Source organism: Hyposmocoma kahamanoa, unplaced genomic scaffold (assembly GCF_003589595.1).
Source record: "Hyposmocoma kahamanoa isolate Upper Pololo Valley unplaced genomic scaffold, ASM358959v1 94, whole genome shotgun sequence".
NCBI lineage: Eukaryota > Metazoa > Arthropoda > Insecta > Lepidoptera > Cosmopterigidae > Hyposmocoma > Hyposmocoma kahamanoa.
In genome coordinates this window covers 794,149-811,738 of record NW_020654878.1, presented here as the reverse complement: position 1 = coordinate 811,738, position 17,590 = coordinate 794,149, and the positions used below count along the sequence as shown (strand labels likewise).

The window sequence follows — 17,590 nt, the reverse complement described above, 5'->3', positions numbered from 1 at the left end:
GTTACCAAAGAATGTTTATATGTACACAAGGCAGATGTGTTTTAAACAATCATTTAGTTACTAGCGGTGATACAAGAGGCGTGCACGAATAAAATTGTTACATAACTTGTAAAAGTGATAAATATAAAACATTTTTTTATTGTAATGTAGCTCATAAGATTTTGTTATTTGAACTATTTTCGTAAAGAATCAAACGGAGTAAGACAAATACGTGTTAAGTTATTTGATAATATTCTGTTATCTATGAGTGTTCTTATCATCGTTTACCATAAAGTGAGATCACATGAGCAAAGAAAAGTGAGCTCGAGAAAAAAATAAAAACAATTGAAAGATTAAAAAAGTACAAAATCAGAAATTAAAAAATGAAAACCATGGAAACAGCTAATCACGAACCTGTTACAATAGAGAAACAAATAACAACATTACGGAAAGACACTGAAGAGAGACCCAAATCTTACAATTATGATGAGGCTATCGATTTGGCAGGTGAGTTAAAAACATACCGGTATTATTTATACTATATAAACATTCCTACGTTTGATATGACAACTATGCGTCCAGAATTAGACAAATTAATTTTAAGACGACCGAATAACATAACGAATAAAATTAGTACCAATAATGTGCCAGATCACATCAATCACCAAAGTATTGACTCTGGAGTCATCACTCGGAACGGGACACAAAACAGAATGCAAAGATTTTCCAAAAGCCTATATTCACTTTGGAAAAAACCAGAACCCAACAATGGGAGATGTATGGGTGGACACGTAGCTCCTCTTTGTAGAAAGATGGATAACCTACCAATGACTTTGATGTAATTATTATGTACTTGTTAAAATTTATGGAATCTATGCATACGTATAATGCTTTATATGTTCAGGTAATGGTTGCTACAACATCGGGCTCCTGGTAACCTTGAGCATCACATTCTTTGCGATGTGTCTCGACCTATTCAGTTTTGCCGTGGTGGTGGCTTTAGCCAGCTGCGATTTGCAGCTCAGTCTGGTACAGAAGAGTATTCTCGTTTCTGTGCCCTTCACAGGTAAATCTAGTTTTGGTACGTTTTAGATCATATTTACAACAGATAACTTAGGTTTCGTAAAACGAATTCACAATGTTCGGGTTCTGCTATATATACTTTCATGCAATCTTCAATTTTGTAATTAACTGCCTCCTTGGTAACGATTATCATGTTGGACTGTCACGCAGAGGACCCGGGTTGATTCCCGGGCCGGGAGAGATATTTGTATGGCCTATATTCATTTCTCTCATGAGTTTGAGGGTAATTTGTGGTTGTCTATGTGTGTGTCCATGACGCTCGCGATACAGGGTTCTCCTAGTGCGGAGCTATGAGTGTGTGCGTTATTATTAATAATTTATTGTAAATCGACATAGATGGCTTAGTCTCCGTGTTCAATTACCAGTCTGAACATCTCTAGGCAAAGAAATCTTTCTGGAAGATCACCATAGTCAGTCCTTATGCATCTGTTTTAAAAATTTGATTAATGTGTACAGGGCCAGTGTTAACAGCATATGCGTGGGGCTACTTTTCCGATACAAGAGGACGCAAGAAGAGTTTGACAATCGGTATGTTTGTCAGCTTTACGATGTCAATCTTATGCACCTTTTCTCCAAACTGGATAATGATGGGTGTATTTAAACTTGTTGGAACTTGTTTGTAAGTTGAAAGTTTAATATTTTTAAGTTGGTTGTCTTCTTTTACGTCATATATGCCAACATAATAAAGATACCATTTAATTTTATTAACGATTCGATGAATGAGTTTTCTAGTGATTCTTTGGAATAACGACGTAATGCAATTTTTCTGGCGAATGGGGTAATATGTTCATACATCATTAGTGTGTTTGTTGCAGTTGCAGCTGTGCCCAGTCAGCATCGTATGCGTTGTTAGGAGAATCGTGCGCAAGTCGAGTCAAGGGACCTTACATGCTCGTTATGACTAGCACATTCCACCTGGGATTACCTACTTACATGAGTAAGTAATAAATTATCAAGTAAATTTTCAACTCACTAACACGATATGCTGTACACATTTGATAGTTATTTTTTTAATATGGTCGAAAAAATAGCAATAAAGAAGTGAAATAAACAGCAATTAGATGCAATAAACAATTGTTACGCATTAGTACCAATAAATAATTACATTGTGAAATTTATGTGCAATAAATCAATTTTTCCTCTACGTCCATTGTTTCAACGACAAGACAAAATATATGAGCCCAAAATTCGGCCCCCTAATGGCCCTGTTTGCCGCCTCCCGCATTCTGGTGTCAGGATGTACAGTGCAAGTTAGATGGTTGCGGGATAATATTACATTGACAGCCGAGGTTCAAATGATTTAGTCGGTCGAAGCAAAGATTATCTTAGAAGGTGGATCTATGTGCGGGGCCTATTTAAGGGACCTCCAAGTCAAACAACTAATGTATATGTTCAGTTATTAACGTTAGTACTGTAACTTTTCCAGGTATAGCCTACGCCGTATTCAAACTCGACTTCCTGTACGGCCTGGGCTACATATCTTTCGTGCCTTGGAGACTACTAGCTTTGATACTGGCGTTACCTTTGGGTTTGGCGTCAGTCTTATTGCATTTCTTCTTTGAGAGCCCTAAATTTGTACTGAATACTGGAAAAGAAGAACAAGCTTTGGAGATTTTGAGAAAAATTCACAAGAGGAATGGTCGTTCCGAGGAATATCCAGTAAGATGTAGTTACATATTCTTTATCTTTGGCTTTTTATGAACCCTGGCCTAATAATCAGGTAGATAAGGAGTTGCATTTGGTTGAAGGAGTTATTCCGACCAAACAACGTTGCATATCATTACGATTGATCGGTAGCAACTCTTATCTCGTACGAGCAGTACCAGATGATAATTTATAAAAAATATACCGTTTTAGGTTCAATATCTAGTACTAAACGAAGACGGTAACGTTAAACGTAGAGAAGGGCCTTTTCTAACATCTTTATGGCAGCAGACTGCACCATTGTTCAAACCTCCACTTCTACGGAATACAATGATTCTATATTGCTTAGTTTTCATTGCTTTTAGCATGTAAGTACTACTACAGTATTCTACTGCAGCACGCTGATCCTTTCTATGGAAAGTGATTTATTACAGTGTTTTTAATAATACAATAAGATTAAGTGTCAACTGTAATGAACTTTGTCTTCTGTCTTTTTAATTCTTTTTATATATTTAATTTGTTTTAGGCATTTCACTTGTTTGCTTAGTTATTTCAATATCATCTAAGAATTTCCAATCAAAATATCAATGATTTATTGTTATATCTTTAACAGAAGCGGAAGTTTAAACGTTTGGTTACCATTCATTGCAAACGCATTCAATGAACCAGCATTAAATCATACAAATGGTCTTTGTGCATTGGTAGAGCTGACATCTTCTATCAGCAGCGAGCCTGTAAGTTTCTTGGTTTCGTTAATCATATTATATACTGTTTCATCATCAACCCACTACTTGGCTCGAATATCCTCTCCTTGAACACACGTCATTCAAGGGGTCAGAACCTTCTTTGACGTGCTAGTTTCATAACGATGTTTTCATTCACCGTTAGCGTGAGGTACTGGTAGTAACCATTCACAGATGTCATGTGTTAGAAATTAAAGCTGTAAGTACATGCCGCCATAGGAATTTGAACCGTTGACCTCTTAAATTAAGAAGCAACTGTTCCACATTGGCTCAAATATACTTACTAGTTGATCCGTCTATAAATTTTCTCATTTGAAATAGTTTATGCCAACTCCTTGTGTATTACGTTTATTACGACGACCCTAATATTATTTTCGCGGTATTGTAAGTTCATTAAGCTCATTATATTCTCGATAATAATATTAGAAACTAAAACCAGTTTATGTGTTCCAGACCACTTGCACATCGTCAGCCAGTACGGTGGAACTCCCACTGGTCCTAACTTCGATTGCAACTGGCGGATTCTTCACCACTATCAACATAATAATGGCTAGATTTGCTTCGAGGAGAAAAGCATCTCTTATCATGATTTATGCATTTGCTGCTATTTGTGGCATTATGACTACTCTGATTCCAAGCAATGTTGCTGGTATTTTCTATTTTGGAATGTTGGCTACAAGTCTATGTACGGGACCATTGTTTGCTTATTTTGTAGATCTTGTTCCAACGTCTTTCCGGTAAGGGTTATACTCTTGCATTTTGTTAATTATAATTTGTGATATACATTTTTTGTAAATATTTTGGTTCATATTCCTATATTCTGTATTTAAAGACATTATTTTATCTGCATTATTATATTAACAAAACCATTGGGTCAAAATATTGACCCTGTAGCACTTCTCAAAAATATTTTTTTTTGTTTGTCAGTGGCATGGCAGCGTGTCTCGGTGTGATGGTAACTCGGATCAGTAGCGTCTCTGGAATCAATCTCGTGGGACCCTTTATCACTTCGCACTGCTCAGTTACATTTTACTGTCTGAGTGCTTTAGCATTAAGTGAGTGTACTAAGTTTATTTGGCAATGGTAATAAAGGCTTAACAAATATTTTACTTTTAAATGAAGGATTGCAATTGAATTAAGCCAATATAAAACGAAATTGACGTTTAAATTTTTGGCCTGGCTTTAAAGCCCGTGATTTGTTGCAGGTGGAGTCTTGGTGTCATTGTTATTGCCAGCAGATAAGCGAAAGTCTACTACAGACAATAGAGATAGCGTGAAATAAATATCTACAAACTAATTGACAGTTGTTTGATTTGTCCATGCTGTGTTACACGTGCCATTATCTTTGGAATTGAATCTGATTAATAAGGCATGACAAGTTATGTATGGTTTGCCACTTTATTGACAATGAAACAAGTGCCATTTTGCTGATACCTCGGCGCATTCAATAAAGAGAAGCGTAATGTGTTTTCTCATTCGATTACGACACATCTTGTGTTGTACTCTACATGGAAATTAACGTAAACATTTTTTAAGAAATTTGTATATACGATGGATAATGATATAGAGATATAGAACGATTGGACGACTGTGAGGTGTGGTAAAGGAAAGTTGATCAGGAAAAATAAATGTATGTGCAGATGTTAAGAATAATGCCGGAAAAGGCAAACTTATTAAAGACAATAGAGAGCAGAAGGAGAAAGGCGTTTGGGCATCTAATATACGTCACGATAGTATTCGTAGAGGCATTGTAGGAGGAAAGATCGAAATGAAAGAGAATCACAGAAGGATCTAGACGAACTTATTTAGGCCAGATAAGGAAAAAGTTAATGTCGTATCAAATCAGGAACTTAAAGAAATGGTTGGCGATTACACAAGACAAGAGCCAAGCTCTTAAATAATACCACAAGCATTTACATTTAACGCCATCTATGTCATTTACTTTGCACTAATAAAAATTTAGTTCATTGTCATACCTAAAGCCGAGTACTCACTAGCGAGCTGTAACCATTGCATGAGTTACCAATATTCATAGTGTGTACATGGTTTGCGAGCTTGCCGCGAGCTGAACACGTCTCCGTAATCTCGGCATCTCCGCCTCCGTACCAAGTTATTTTATATAATTTGCCCATGATTTGCTTATGAAATTAACATTAAGCTAGTATAATAGCTTTTGTGTCAATTTTGAGATGCTGTTTAATCATCTATAAAAATAAAATTAACTGTTTCCTTTATGTCTGTAGCGAATCGCAGAGGTCGCTACGAATCTTTTTTAACCGACTTAAAAAAAAGGTGCAGGTTATACTATGCTGCGGCTGCACTGGCGGTGTAGTGCGTCTGACATAGTTGCCGTGAATAGAGTAGACGATTTTTTCGCCATAATACGAAAGAGATTACACTGTTATTTCTAACGTAATACAATTCAATTTATTGTCATTTGTGACGCGTCGCACCGGGCGCGACTCGCCACAGCGTCGACCGATCGTGCGTCATGGAAAGTTCCGCGGACCGATGCCGACGCGGGCGGCACAGTGGACGGCGGGCGGGAGGCGCGCCAAGAGCGACGACGAGACTATAAAAGGCCGCAAGCCGGAGCTTGCTACGGTAAGCACCTCCACCGGGTGAGGGGCTAATGCAGAGTAATTGCAGCGCGTGACCAAGGTGTGCCCAGACCGTGCGAATTGCTCGTCTTCCGTCCCCCGTAGGGACTATCCTCCTCCTTCCGTTTCCTGGGTTCGGTAGCGATTGCTGCGCGTGACCAACGTGTGTCCATGCAGTGCGAATCGCTTACCCTTCAACCTCGTAAACCTACCCTTTAGCTCAACGCCGTCACTAGATTAGTTAGGGTAGTAACCCTGCGTGGTTCATGTAATTAATTAAATAAATCCGTTTATGCGTTCAAATGTCAACTCAAAGAGCACATTCTAAATCTACAAAACACGTCTGGAACAATTTTATTTGTATAATGCGCCTCAAAATACAAAACTAAAAAGAAAAAGCAGAGAGAATCTTTGTTGAGACATTAGTTGAAATTTGTGTTATGTTTCCTATTTAATTATGTTGTTTCATGTTTAAGTTTTTATTTAACTCGCGTCCACGTTTTGTTTTTATTTTATTCATATATTTTTACTTCCTTTAATCGGCATTTTCGAAAAGGGTCCACTGAAAACCAGCGCTGTGGCCCTGCCGCAGTAATAGCTAAGTTGGGTCCTTTTCAGTGCAATAATACACTTTTAATACTAATTATTAATATTGTACTCCACGTGTATTGTGCTGAATAAATTACTTTTCTTTCTTTCTTTCTAATTCTAGTATACTTAAGAGGTGCATTTATTACTTATGGTAAATCGATCAATAAACGATCAATACTAAAACTTGGTGTTGGTTTCCTTCGTTAGTTGTAGAATCTTGGATAAATTCCGGTAGGTAACTGTAGGTAAATTGGTGCTTGTCCCGACCGCACCCCGGGAATATGTTATATTACAAATTCTTAATTATTTACTTCATTAATAATTATAATATTTGGCTAATAAAATTCAATTTAATGGGTATGTAATGTAATGTAAAATTCATTAATGGGTGTATACCTAAATAAATATTTTATTATTATTATTATACGTTCGGCTGTATGTATGTTTTCCGATATCTCTGGTAATTGTGGACCGATTTTGAATATTCTTTTTTTGTTTGAAAAGGTGCACCCTCGTGGTCCATTGTCGCCAAGTCAGAATCTCATCAGGGGATCCCATGAAAATCGAAGGAAATGCTCAAATTTTATAGGCATGTCCGTGTATTCATCAATTCCTCCATCAGTTGTGTACCGATTTTGAAAATTATTTTTTTGTTTCAAATATACTCTTGAGGTGGTCCCTGATGCTGTTCCGGGTTCGTTTCGGCTATCACAAATTACTAACTATTTTCTTCAAATACTTGTCTACTTTGCACTTGGCACAATATGTGTAATTAACAAATCATCGTCAAACCAGACAAGAAAATATAAATCCAGAAAAGAAAATACAAAATGTACAAAGGAGTACGCAACAGTCCATTGTCACCAAAAAGTTAAAATCTGATGAGGGGATTCCATGGAAATTGAAAAAAGCCGATAAGCAAATGTTTGAGGTCGGTTTTTCTTTCCATGGAAAAGTCACAATAATTATTGCACATATATTTGATAGTCTTTTTAAGTTTACTTTTATATTTGAATTCTAAATTTAAATGTGATTCTTTTTGGCGCCTTTCTTATTATTGACCATTGTTCCTGTTTTGATTGACAGCAGCGCGTTGTTTTGTAATAAAGTATAAGTACATTTGCTCTTGCTCACTCGTTGATAACAGCCCCCCCGAACCCCATTGATACAGTTCGCTACAATGCCCTTTAATGCGTACTGGATACAAAGAAAAAACGAAAGTAATCGTAATCGATAACTTCGTAATATTCATTCCGACTAAAATCGCATTTTTGAGTTACAGACAAGGTTCCACATTGCCTGAAGACCCAAGATGCTCACACAGGAGACTGTATACAGTTTGAGAGTTGCACAGAAGGCTGTGGGGCGCCATGATCGGCATAAGCCTCGTAAACCGAGTTCCGAACGTTGAGATCCGACAAAAAAAAACGAAAGTTCAGGATGCTGGAATTCGGATAATGGAACTCAAATGGGGTTGGGCGGGATACGTAGCAAGGCAAGGTGACGACAGGTGGATCAAGACGTCGACTGATTGGTGGCCGAGTATGGGCAAAAGAGTGTCGGGCTCGCAGTTGCAAGTTGGGTGGATGGCACAAACTTCGAGAGACTTTTTCCCTCTATAATATATATGTTGATTTTTTAAATTTAGTTTCCGAACGAATCTGGTGTCTTCAATCAACAGTTTTTATTAGAATAGTACAGAGGCCTAGGCAGATGGAAAATGTGAAAGGAAGCGTTTAAAATTATTCTGTACGAGGTTAAAGTTGCCATGGAAAAAACATCGTCAACACTAAAAACTTCCGAATCATTTAGCCTTTTCAATTTGTCAGTCAGCCGGGCTTTCCAATACGTATTTGTTTAGAAAGATTGTGAGTAGAGCGAGATCCACCAGCTGGACCACTTATTTGCTTCGTTAAGTAATGATTTAGGTGACGTTGGCGCTGCTAATGAAGCTAATTACGCTCACTCACGTCATGACGTCGTTTATTGCCGCAAAATCGAGAAACAAGGACAGATAGTTTCTACTTCGGCATGCAAAGAAGATTTTTAGAGTTGTTACTAATATGGACTTTTTTAACAGGCTTCTTATTAGTACTGATTATTTGGTATCAGGATTTGGAAAGTTAAAATAAATATTTAAGCGATTAGCGTTTTTAACTGTCATTCAGTCCCATGGTTGCGGCTGACCATTGGCCCTGTAAAGGGCCCGAAATGTTGGGTCTATTTCAAAAAACATATAGGTACGTTATTTAGATCCGAAAAATAGTTTCATTTCCAATTTGTACTCAACTCTCGTGTATTACTGTTAATTTTTTTTGCACAAATATAAGTTTTATTAACATAAACAAACTCAAAAGTAAAAACCACGGTGTTTCTGATTTTTGTCGCACATTAGTATGGCCTAAGAAACACCGTGCAATGTTGTGATATTTTTACACTGAACAATATTCGCAGCACCGTGAACGTGTCTCGCTGTAAATAATAGAATAAAAGTAAAGAAACAGAACAAATACAACAAGTTTTTAAAGACTTTTTTTATCTTAATTATTTATATTTGAAGATTCCAACAAAGCCCCTCTGGCTTAAACTCGAGTAGTTAATTGAATAAATATTGTAATAAAGATCATTATTGCATAAGATTTCCTTTATTTGACTAGTTACTAGGCACCTACACCGTGAATTATCACTTTTTTGCCAGTATCAGTGATATATGGAGCGAGCTCGGGGGAGCTTGTTAGTTCCTCACAAATGTGATAAACAGAATGTTATTTTTCATTCTATTTATATTATAACCATTTGTAATTAGAACTATGAAGAACGTATGTCTAAATTAAAGTAAAAATATATAGAATTGACAAGTGAAAGAATCAATACAGATAAAAGAAAAAAATAAATAAGAACCTAATAAAGACCTCAAGAAAAAGAACAACATGGAAACAATTAATTATGAATCTGATATAATAGAGAAACAAATAACAATGTCGGGGAAAGATAGTGAAGAGAAAGCCAAATGTTACAATTTCGATGAAGCTATCGACTTAGCAGGTGAGTTAAAAACACCTATTATTTATATTTTTTAAACATTCCCACGTGTGTTGTGACAACTGTATGTTCAGATTCAGTCAAATTAATTATAAGATCAATACCCGAAATAACAAGAGTAACAATCTCAGTACAGAGTACTAAAAAAACCGACCTCAAAAGTACGTGGAATTACATCTATTTGCTAAATTTAATTGAAATATCCCCTAGTTCGCCACTTTACAGAACATGACACTGGAGATAATAAAAATCGGTTCTCACTACTCAAAGTATATTGAGAGAAAAAGTCTTGAATTGAAGATATAGCAAAATCAAACATTAAAGTAATTGCTCCTAAATTAAAGTTAGGCGCTATTTATAAAAATGAATCTTCATGCGTGAACAGCCATCCTTAGAGGTGGGTGATTTTCTTCAAAATGAAATGGGACCACTATGGAAGTACCCCCTTTCCAACAAAAAAGAATCATGAAAATCGGTTCACAAATACAGGAGTTCTCGCGTAACATACATACAAAAAAAGAACATACAATCATGTAAGCCTCTCTTCATAAAGCATGGTATTCTCACTCTTACATCTATATATATCCTCGAAGCATGTAAGTTTGTAAGAAAACATAAGAGCCTATATACTTTTTTAACAACATTAAAAAGAAAAAATCGAAACTTACGTAAACTAGAAACCACTTTTACCAACCTAACACTGGTGGATACCAGTCCACATTACATGACAATTAAACTGTATAATAATTTACCGCTTACAATCAGAGACATAGCCAAAGATACTGATTTCGAAAAAACATTGAAACATATATTAATTAAAAAATGTTACTATAGTATTATTGAATACATTTCTGACAAGAATTTAGAGATCTAAAATAGAGTAGAGTATAAATTAATTTGGACTATATTATTAATGTAGGTACTTAAATTGACATTTTGTAATTGTAACCATTCACATTTATGTTGACATTTATTATTGTTTAAATTTATAGCTTATATTAGTTTAAAATTGATTGCCAGGTATTTTGACATTTGTTATTGTTTAAATTTTTCGATTACATTAGTTTAAAATTGATTATTATTTAAAATGTATAAATCCCTCTAAAATTTGCTATGCCCTCACAGGGTGTCACATGCATGATACTATCAAATTTAATAATGTGTAACAACTTGTATTGCCTGCAAATATTGTGACTTTCGCAAATAAATTGTTTGACTTTGACTTTGACATACAGTCTAATTGAGAACCTCCTCCTTTTTTAAAGTCGGTTAAAAATATTAACAATGCTATATACCTACGTATACACAATATTCATAAATATAAAAAAAGATTAAAAATTTTGGCTATTGACACGTTTTATAATGGTTGATTATCACGAAGACACAAATTTCAGAATTAAAAAATGTTGAAATAAGTTACTTATTTGATTATATCTCTTTTGGACATGGCAGAGACCGGATATTTGTAAACATAAGTTCGAGCAAATAATTAAAGGTAGTGAAAACAATGGATAATTGAACATCTGGCAAATTAGTTTGAATTAGATGTAAGAGTCACTGAAAGGCTTTGGACGTTCAAGCTTTTGCACCAATGTGTCGAAGAAGGTTTAACCTTTCAAAGATAAATAATCGTAATAATATACTAGAGAAACATACCAAAAATTGATCTCAAATCAGAGAACCCCTTATACTATGAGCACTACAGTAACGAAATTAATTTCGACTCAGTACACATAGACCGGAATCAGTCGTTTTCCAAATAGATTTGTATCAGGAGTTGACTCTGTGAACATGTAGAATTTCCAAACCACATTGCACCGGTGTGGTGGACTTAGGACCTAAACTCTCTCATTAGAGAAAATCCGTACCTAATAGTGGAAGATGTACCAGTAGATACACAATTTCTCCATGTGGAAAAACAGATAACCCACCATACATGTTTCTAATTGTCCTAGTCTTTGTAACGTGAAGGCAGTTATGCGTAATGTTATTCTATCATGTTCAGGCAATGGCTGGTACAACATCGGACTCTTAATAACCCAGAGCATCACATTATTATCGATGGGTCTCGACCTGTTCAGCTTTTCCGTGGTGGTAGCTTTCGCCAGCTGTGATTTTCAACTTAGTATGGTACAGAAGAGTATTCTCGTTTCTGTACCTTTTACAGGTAAATCTTACTTTGATGTTTTTTTGTCACTTTTGAAGTAAATGGGTGCTTAGATTTACTTCAATGATTTCATACTTTGTGGCTTTCTGATTTTATGAAATCCGTGATCCATCCACAAATAAGTCGACAAACAAGTTTTTTCTCTCAACGTTCATTCACGTACTTACTCCGTTTCATTAACAGGCAAAGATAAAATATTTACGGAAGTTCACCATGTCAGAGCTTAAAATTTTACTGTCAATATGCACAGGGCCAGTGTTAACAGCGTACGCATGGGGCTATTTCTCCGATACAAGAGGTCGCAAGAAAAGTATGACAATTGGTATGTTTGTCAGTTTTGTGATGTCAACCTTATGCGCCTTCTCTCCTAACTGGATAGTGATGGGTGTATTAAAACTTATTGGAACGTGTTTGTAAGTTGAAAGTTTAATATATTTGCATTAAGTTAAATTGTTTTACGTCAAGTGCGACTAAATAATTACTACAAAACTTATAAACGATTCGATTGACGAGTTTTCTAGTGATTCTTTGGAATGACAATGTAATGCAATTTATGTGAGTGAAAACTGAGAATGTTAATTCACTGTCTGCTATACTCATTAGCACCTGTTCGTTGTAGTTGCAGCTGTGCTCAGTCAGCATCGTACACATTGTTGGGAGAATCGTGCCCAGGTCGTATTAAGGGACCTTACTTGCTTGTTATGACCAGCATACTTCACCTGGGTTTACCCACTTACATGAGTAAGAAATAAATTATATTTTTACTTTTCCACGTCCTTGTCCACTGTCCCGTCCCGATTACAAGTCAAAATATATACGCTTAATGCTTGGCCACCCTAACCGCATCATCGTGGCCTATAAACGCCTCCGCGCAGTGCAGAATCCACTAGATAATAACCAAGTCGGTTAATTATTATACATATTCTCTATTACTAACATTGGTATCTTTACTTTTTTAGCCATAGCCTACTGCGTAGGCAATCTCGACTTCTTCTACGATTTGGGTTACATATCCTTTAAGCCTTGGAGATTACTAGTACTGATATTGGCGTTACCTTTGGGTTTGGGAGCAGTCTTATTGCATTTCTTCTTCGAGAGTCCTAAGTTTGTACTGAATGCAGGAAATGAAAAACAAGCTTTGGAGATTTTGAGAAAAATTCACAAGAGGAACGGCGGTTTAGAGGAATATTCAGTAAGAATTTAGTTAGATCTTCTTTCGTCTGTGTCATTGGCACTTAACGATTACAATGGCAAAAATTATGAATAATATAAATTTCTTTTATTAATTTCATTATGTACTTGAGTAGTAAAAGGGGTTTTAATTGATTGAAGGTGTCATTTCGACCAACGTTACGGATCACAGTGACTTATCGGAGGCAATATGCAGTTTCTTCTATGAGCCGCGGTAGATGATTACTTATGTAAAGCATTCTGATTTTAGGTACAACACCTAACTCTAAACGAAGAGGGCAACATTAAACGTAAAGAAGGGTCTCTCCTAGAATCCTTATGGCAACAAACTGCACCATTGTTCAAACCTCCACTGCTACGGAATACAGTGATCCTATATTATTTGGTTTTTATTTCTTTTAGCATGTAAGTACTGCCACATTATACTGTACCCAGTGCAAGACTATGCGTAAAATAAGCGCCTAGATGTCGAGTTGGATACCGGGTCGTTACATCATACCATACCCAGTGCAGGACATTGCTCTCTTTTAAGGAAAATATACTAGGTGCGAGAGACCTGGCGGTTTTCGAAGAGACTGGTGTATTTATTTTACTAGAGTATTATTAACAACACAATTACATTGTGAAAGTCAATATTTACAGAGCCTTAACTATGTATCATATCATTTGTTAGGTAAATTATTGTATTAATGTTTTTCTTTTTAATATTTAGTTTCTGTTTCATACTTTTAAAATATTCCCTGTTTGTTGAAATGACAGCACAATTTTTCTAATTCTTATTTGTAGAATCTATCTATCTATATCTATAATATCTTTAACAGAAGCGGAAGTTTATACGTTTGGCTACCATTCATAGCCAAGGCCTTCACTTCACCGGAATTAAATCATACGGAAGGTCTTTGTGCTATGGTAGAGCTGACATCTTCTATCAGCAGCGTGCATGTAAGTTTCCTTAATCTTAGTATATTCTGATTAATTGGTCAGCAAATTTGTTCCATCTAAAATAGATCAACTCTTCACATTCTACGATTTTTACAAATATTTGCGACGATCCTATAAGTTCACCTTAGGTTTAGCTGTTACAACTCGTGTCAACGGAATTTAACAGACAACTACAAATTACACCCAAACTCACGAGAGAAATAAATGAAGGCCATACAAATATTTCTCCAGGCCAGGGAATCGAACCTGGGACATCTGCGTGGCAGTCCGACATGGTAACCGTTCGGCCACAGAGGCAGTTTAACCATAACGATGGAGACTTTAATAACTTTCCGTATTTCAGACTACTTGCACATCGTCATCTACTGCGATAGAGCTCCCACTGGTCCTAACTGTGATAGTATCGGGCGCATTCTTCAGTTCTGTCAACGTCATCATGTCTAGATTTGCTTTAAGGAGAAAAGCATCTCTCATTATGATCTATGCATTTGCTGGCATTTGTTGCGCTTTGACCACTTCTATTCCAAATAATATTGCTGGCCTTTTCTATTTTGGAGTATTTTCAACAAGTCTTTGCATGGGACCATTGTTTGCTTATTTTGTAGATCTCGTTCCAACGTCTTTCCGGTAAGTGTGATATTAATATTGTGATAATTGTATTTATGATTTATACATGATTTGCATTTTCTTAATAAGATGTCGTCGGTCAAATTTGAAAACTTCGTAACTCCGTTTTTGGACGAAATTCCTATTTTACACTTCAAATTATCGGGCAATTAAGCTTAAAATATGATACGAGTATGTAGACCCTTTTTTTACTTATAAAAACTTGGAATAATAATAATAATAATAATAATAAACCAGATTTCTTGTAACTTCTATATTAAACTAAATAAAAGTTTTGTACAAAACCACACTGACATCACGCCATGTTCACATGCACAAGGGCGCCATCATGCGGCGGATAATTCGACTATGACACTGTTTGCTTTCATACAGCCTAGTTTTATATAGGTACATTGTTTTTCAGTACTGCCACTAAATATATGTGGGATTAGTTGTATTTTTCGTATTTTAATAGAAACTATTTGTGTTCCTACCTTTTTGTTGAGAACTATTATTAAGATTAAGAAGATCAGTGGTTGACAGAGCAACACATGGTTGTTTTTGCCTAGCCTAAGAAATGGGGCCGCCATATTTAAGATAAATAAATAACCCGTTGTTGACTTCCTAGTATCCACATCCCCAGCAAAATCTAAGTCCGAATATCCAATCAAACTCTCACAACCCTGATATTTTATACATAAATGTTTGCTTTTAATCAGGTATCTAATTAATTTCTTAACCTGAGCAACATGTTCAGCACTAGGATTGTTAATATATCTTCACAGTAGATTGACACTGAGTGAGATATCTGGCCTAGATGCAGTAGACAAGAACAATAATTAGCCTATAGCTTCCCTGTAAGGAAAAAGTGTCTGCTCATTCTCAATACTTTTAGTTATTCGAACATTTACATCAATAGGTGTATTACACGGGTGAGCAGTGTTCATATTGAATCGGCTTATTATTTGTTCTATATAGCTTTTCTGACTAATACAAATACAATCACGAGTTCTGGAAATTTCGAAGCCTGCAAATCGACTCAAATCTGATTCTTTACTCTTAAAACCTTGTTTCAAATAGCTTACAATTTTATCCACAATTGGTTTTGCTTATGATATTATTAATGCATCATCAGCATATAGAATTAACAAAGTTTGAACACTGTCAAAATTTCCTATAAAAACATAATTATCTGCTTGCGACTGAACAAAACCAAATTTCACTGAGAAATCTGTAAATTTCTGATTCCAGCAGCAAGATAACTGTTTTAGTCCATAAAGAGATTTGTTCAGTTTACAAATTTTATTTCTGTCTGCCTTAACACCTTCTGGAATTTCCACATAAATATCCTCTTCAAGTATTCCATAGAAAAAGGCGATTTTGACATCTAACTGTTTAATAATCAAATTCTTTTGTGCAGCGACACTTAATAAAATTCTTATATAATCATATCGAGTAGTAGATGAGAAGGAAGACCTCGAGCACAAAGCCGAGCTTTATATTGTTTTATTTCGCCATCTTTGTTTCTTTAATGTCAAAACCCCATTCTGAAGCTCTCTGATTTCCTCTGTCAATAATACTCCAGGTGTTATTTACATGATAAGAGCCTCCAGCTCTTCTGCAATGGCTTCTAATCATAACTTACAGTCAGGCCTGTTGGCAGCTTCTTCGTAAGTTTAAGGGATGCTTACATCCCTAATTATATCCCTAATAAATAAAAAAAATTAACAAAAAATTTGTTTCTGCGTGATCGCAATGCAATATTCATTTTGTCGAAGTCACTTAGATCAATTTCCTGTGACGGTTCATATGTCTCATCACCTTCATTATTGGCACTACATAGGCAATCTTCAGAACTTTTAATATTTTCTGTTACTACTGTATCATAAGGTTCTTCTTCATCACGTTCTTGTTTTTCTTCTTCCAAAAATATTTGGGCTACAAAAAAGGTTCACATTTACAAGGGCGCCACCAAGCGGCAGATAATTCAATTATGACACTGTTTGCTTTCACACAGCCCAGTTTTACATATATTACTTTTCAATATAAAATTAAGGTCTAAGTAATTCTGTTTTTGCGCCTATTCAAAAGTTCACTTTATTGGAGGCACGAGGTGTACAAATCTAACCGAAGAGATATTTAAAGGCACTATATTCGCGTTCACATAAACTTAGATGGACGTTGAGCTCCGTCCATACCTGTAGCACTCCTACAAAATAACCGCAAAAATGAAAGTGTGAAAAAGGACCACAGTTGTAAACAAAATGTCTTTGTTGAAATTTGTTTAAATCTTTGTCGAAATTGTTATTATTATATATTTTTTGTTCATCAGGGGTATGGCAGCGTGTCTCGGAGTGATGGTAGCTCGGATCAGTAGCGTGGCGGGAATCAATCTTGTTGGACCTTTTATAACTTCGCACTGCTCAGTTACTTTTTACTGTCTTAGCGCTTTTGCATTGAGTGAGTCTTGGCTATTAAGTTTGTTTGCCAATAATAATGAAGTTGTAACAACTTTTTTACTCGTTAATTTAAAAAATGACACTTGAATTTTGTCATTGTACAATAAAATCGTCTTTAAAATTTATACACCGTGATTTGTTGCAGGTGGAGTCTTGGTGTCATTGTTATTACCAGCAGATAAACGAAAGTCTCCTACAGATAAATAGAGACATTGTACAAATATACATATCTACAAATGAATTCACAGTTGTTTTATTTGCCCGTAATGTATTACATATCTCTTACGATGAATCTGTTTATTGGACGTAAATAATATACTTAGGTAATAATGTGTCGCCACATTATTAACAATGAAACAAGTTCTATCGTAGCCACGGTGAGGCAACAGATAGTGGTTCAAGTCCAGTCAGATCGAAGTAATTTTTCTTAATGTTTGATCAATAATAAGTTCTACTGTACCGATATCTCAATGCGATTAATAAAAAGTCGCATAATGCGTTTTCCCATTCGAATACGAGACGGCAAATGAGAATAAAATTGTA

The 17,590-nt window shown here is 35.6% G+C and overlaps 2 protein-coding genes across 2 annotated transcripts; both read left to right on the top strand.

Moving 5' to 3' along the window:
- The first annotated feature begins 371 nt into the window (after positions 1 to 371).
- On the top strand, positions 372 to 5,244 carry LOC113237934 (organic cation/carnitine transporter 7-like). Its single transcript, XM_026474652.1, has 10 exons — positions 372 to 486; positions 884 to 1,045; positions 1,519 to 1,681; positions 1,878 to 1,999; positions 2,489 to 2,721; positions 2,920 to 3,074; positions 3,320 to 3,440; positions 3,903 to 4,186; positions 4,377 to 4,504; positions 5,090 to 5,244. The coding sequence occupies exons 1-10, from the start codon at positions 372 to 374 to the stop codon at positions 5,242 to 5,244; spliced, it is 1,638 nt and encodes a 545-aa protein (XP_026330437.1).
- A 4,308-nt stretch (positions 5,245 to 9,552) lies between these two features.
- On the top strand, positions 9,553 to 17,285 carry LOC113237801 (organic cation/carnitine transporter 7-like). Its single transcript, XM_026474469.1, has 10 exons — positions 9,553 to 9,685; positions 11,688 to 11,849; positions 12,100 to 12,262; positions 12,469 to 12,590; positions 12,809 to 13,041; positions 13,291 to 13,445; positions 13,862 to 13,982; positions 14,326 to 14,609; positions 16,921 to 17,048; positions 17,193 to 17,285. Exons 1-10 carry the CDS (start codon positions 9,571 to 9,573, stop codon positions 17,252 to 17,254), a joined length of 1,545 nt encoding a protein of 514 aa, XP_026330254.1. The 5' UTR covers positions 9,553 to 9,570; the 3' UTR covers positions 17,255 to 17,285.
- Positions 17,286 to 17,590: the final 305 nt, after the last annotated feature.

Bases quoted from the DNA above. Each gene is read 5' to 3' on its own strand.
- LOC113237934 (XM_026474652.1), top strand. From the start codon at position 372: ATGGAAACAGCTAATCACGAACCTGTTACAATAGAGAAACAAATAACA. The intron at 2,000-2,488 runs GTAAGTAATAAA...TAACTTTTCCAG, and splicing joins GGGATTACCTACTTACATGA to GTATAGCCTACGCCGTATTC. The intron at 4,187-4,376 runs GTAAGGGTTATA...TTTGTTTGTCAG, and splicing joins CTTGTTCCAACGTCTTTCCG to TGGCATGGCAGCGTGTCTCG.
- LOC113237801 (XM_026474469.1), top strand. From the start codon at position 9,571: ATGGAAACAATTAATTATGAATCTGATATAATAGAGAAACAAATAACA. The intron at 9,686-11,687 runs GTGAGTTAAAAA...TATCATGTTCAG, and splicing joins TGAAGCTATCGACTTAGCAG to GCAATGGCTGGTACAACATC. The intron at 14,610-16,920 runs GTAAGTGTGATA...TTTGTTCATCAG, and splicing joins CTCGTTCCAACGTCTTTCCG to GGGTATGGCAGCGTGTCTCG.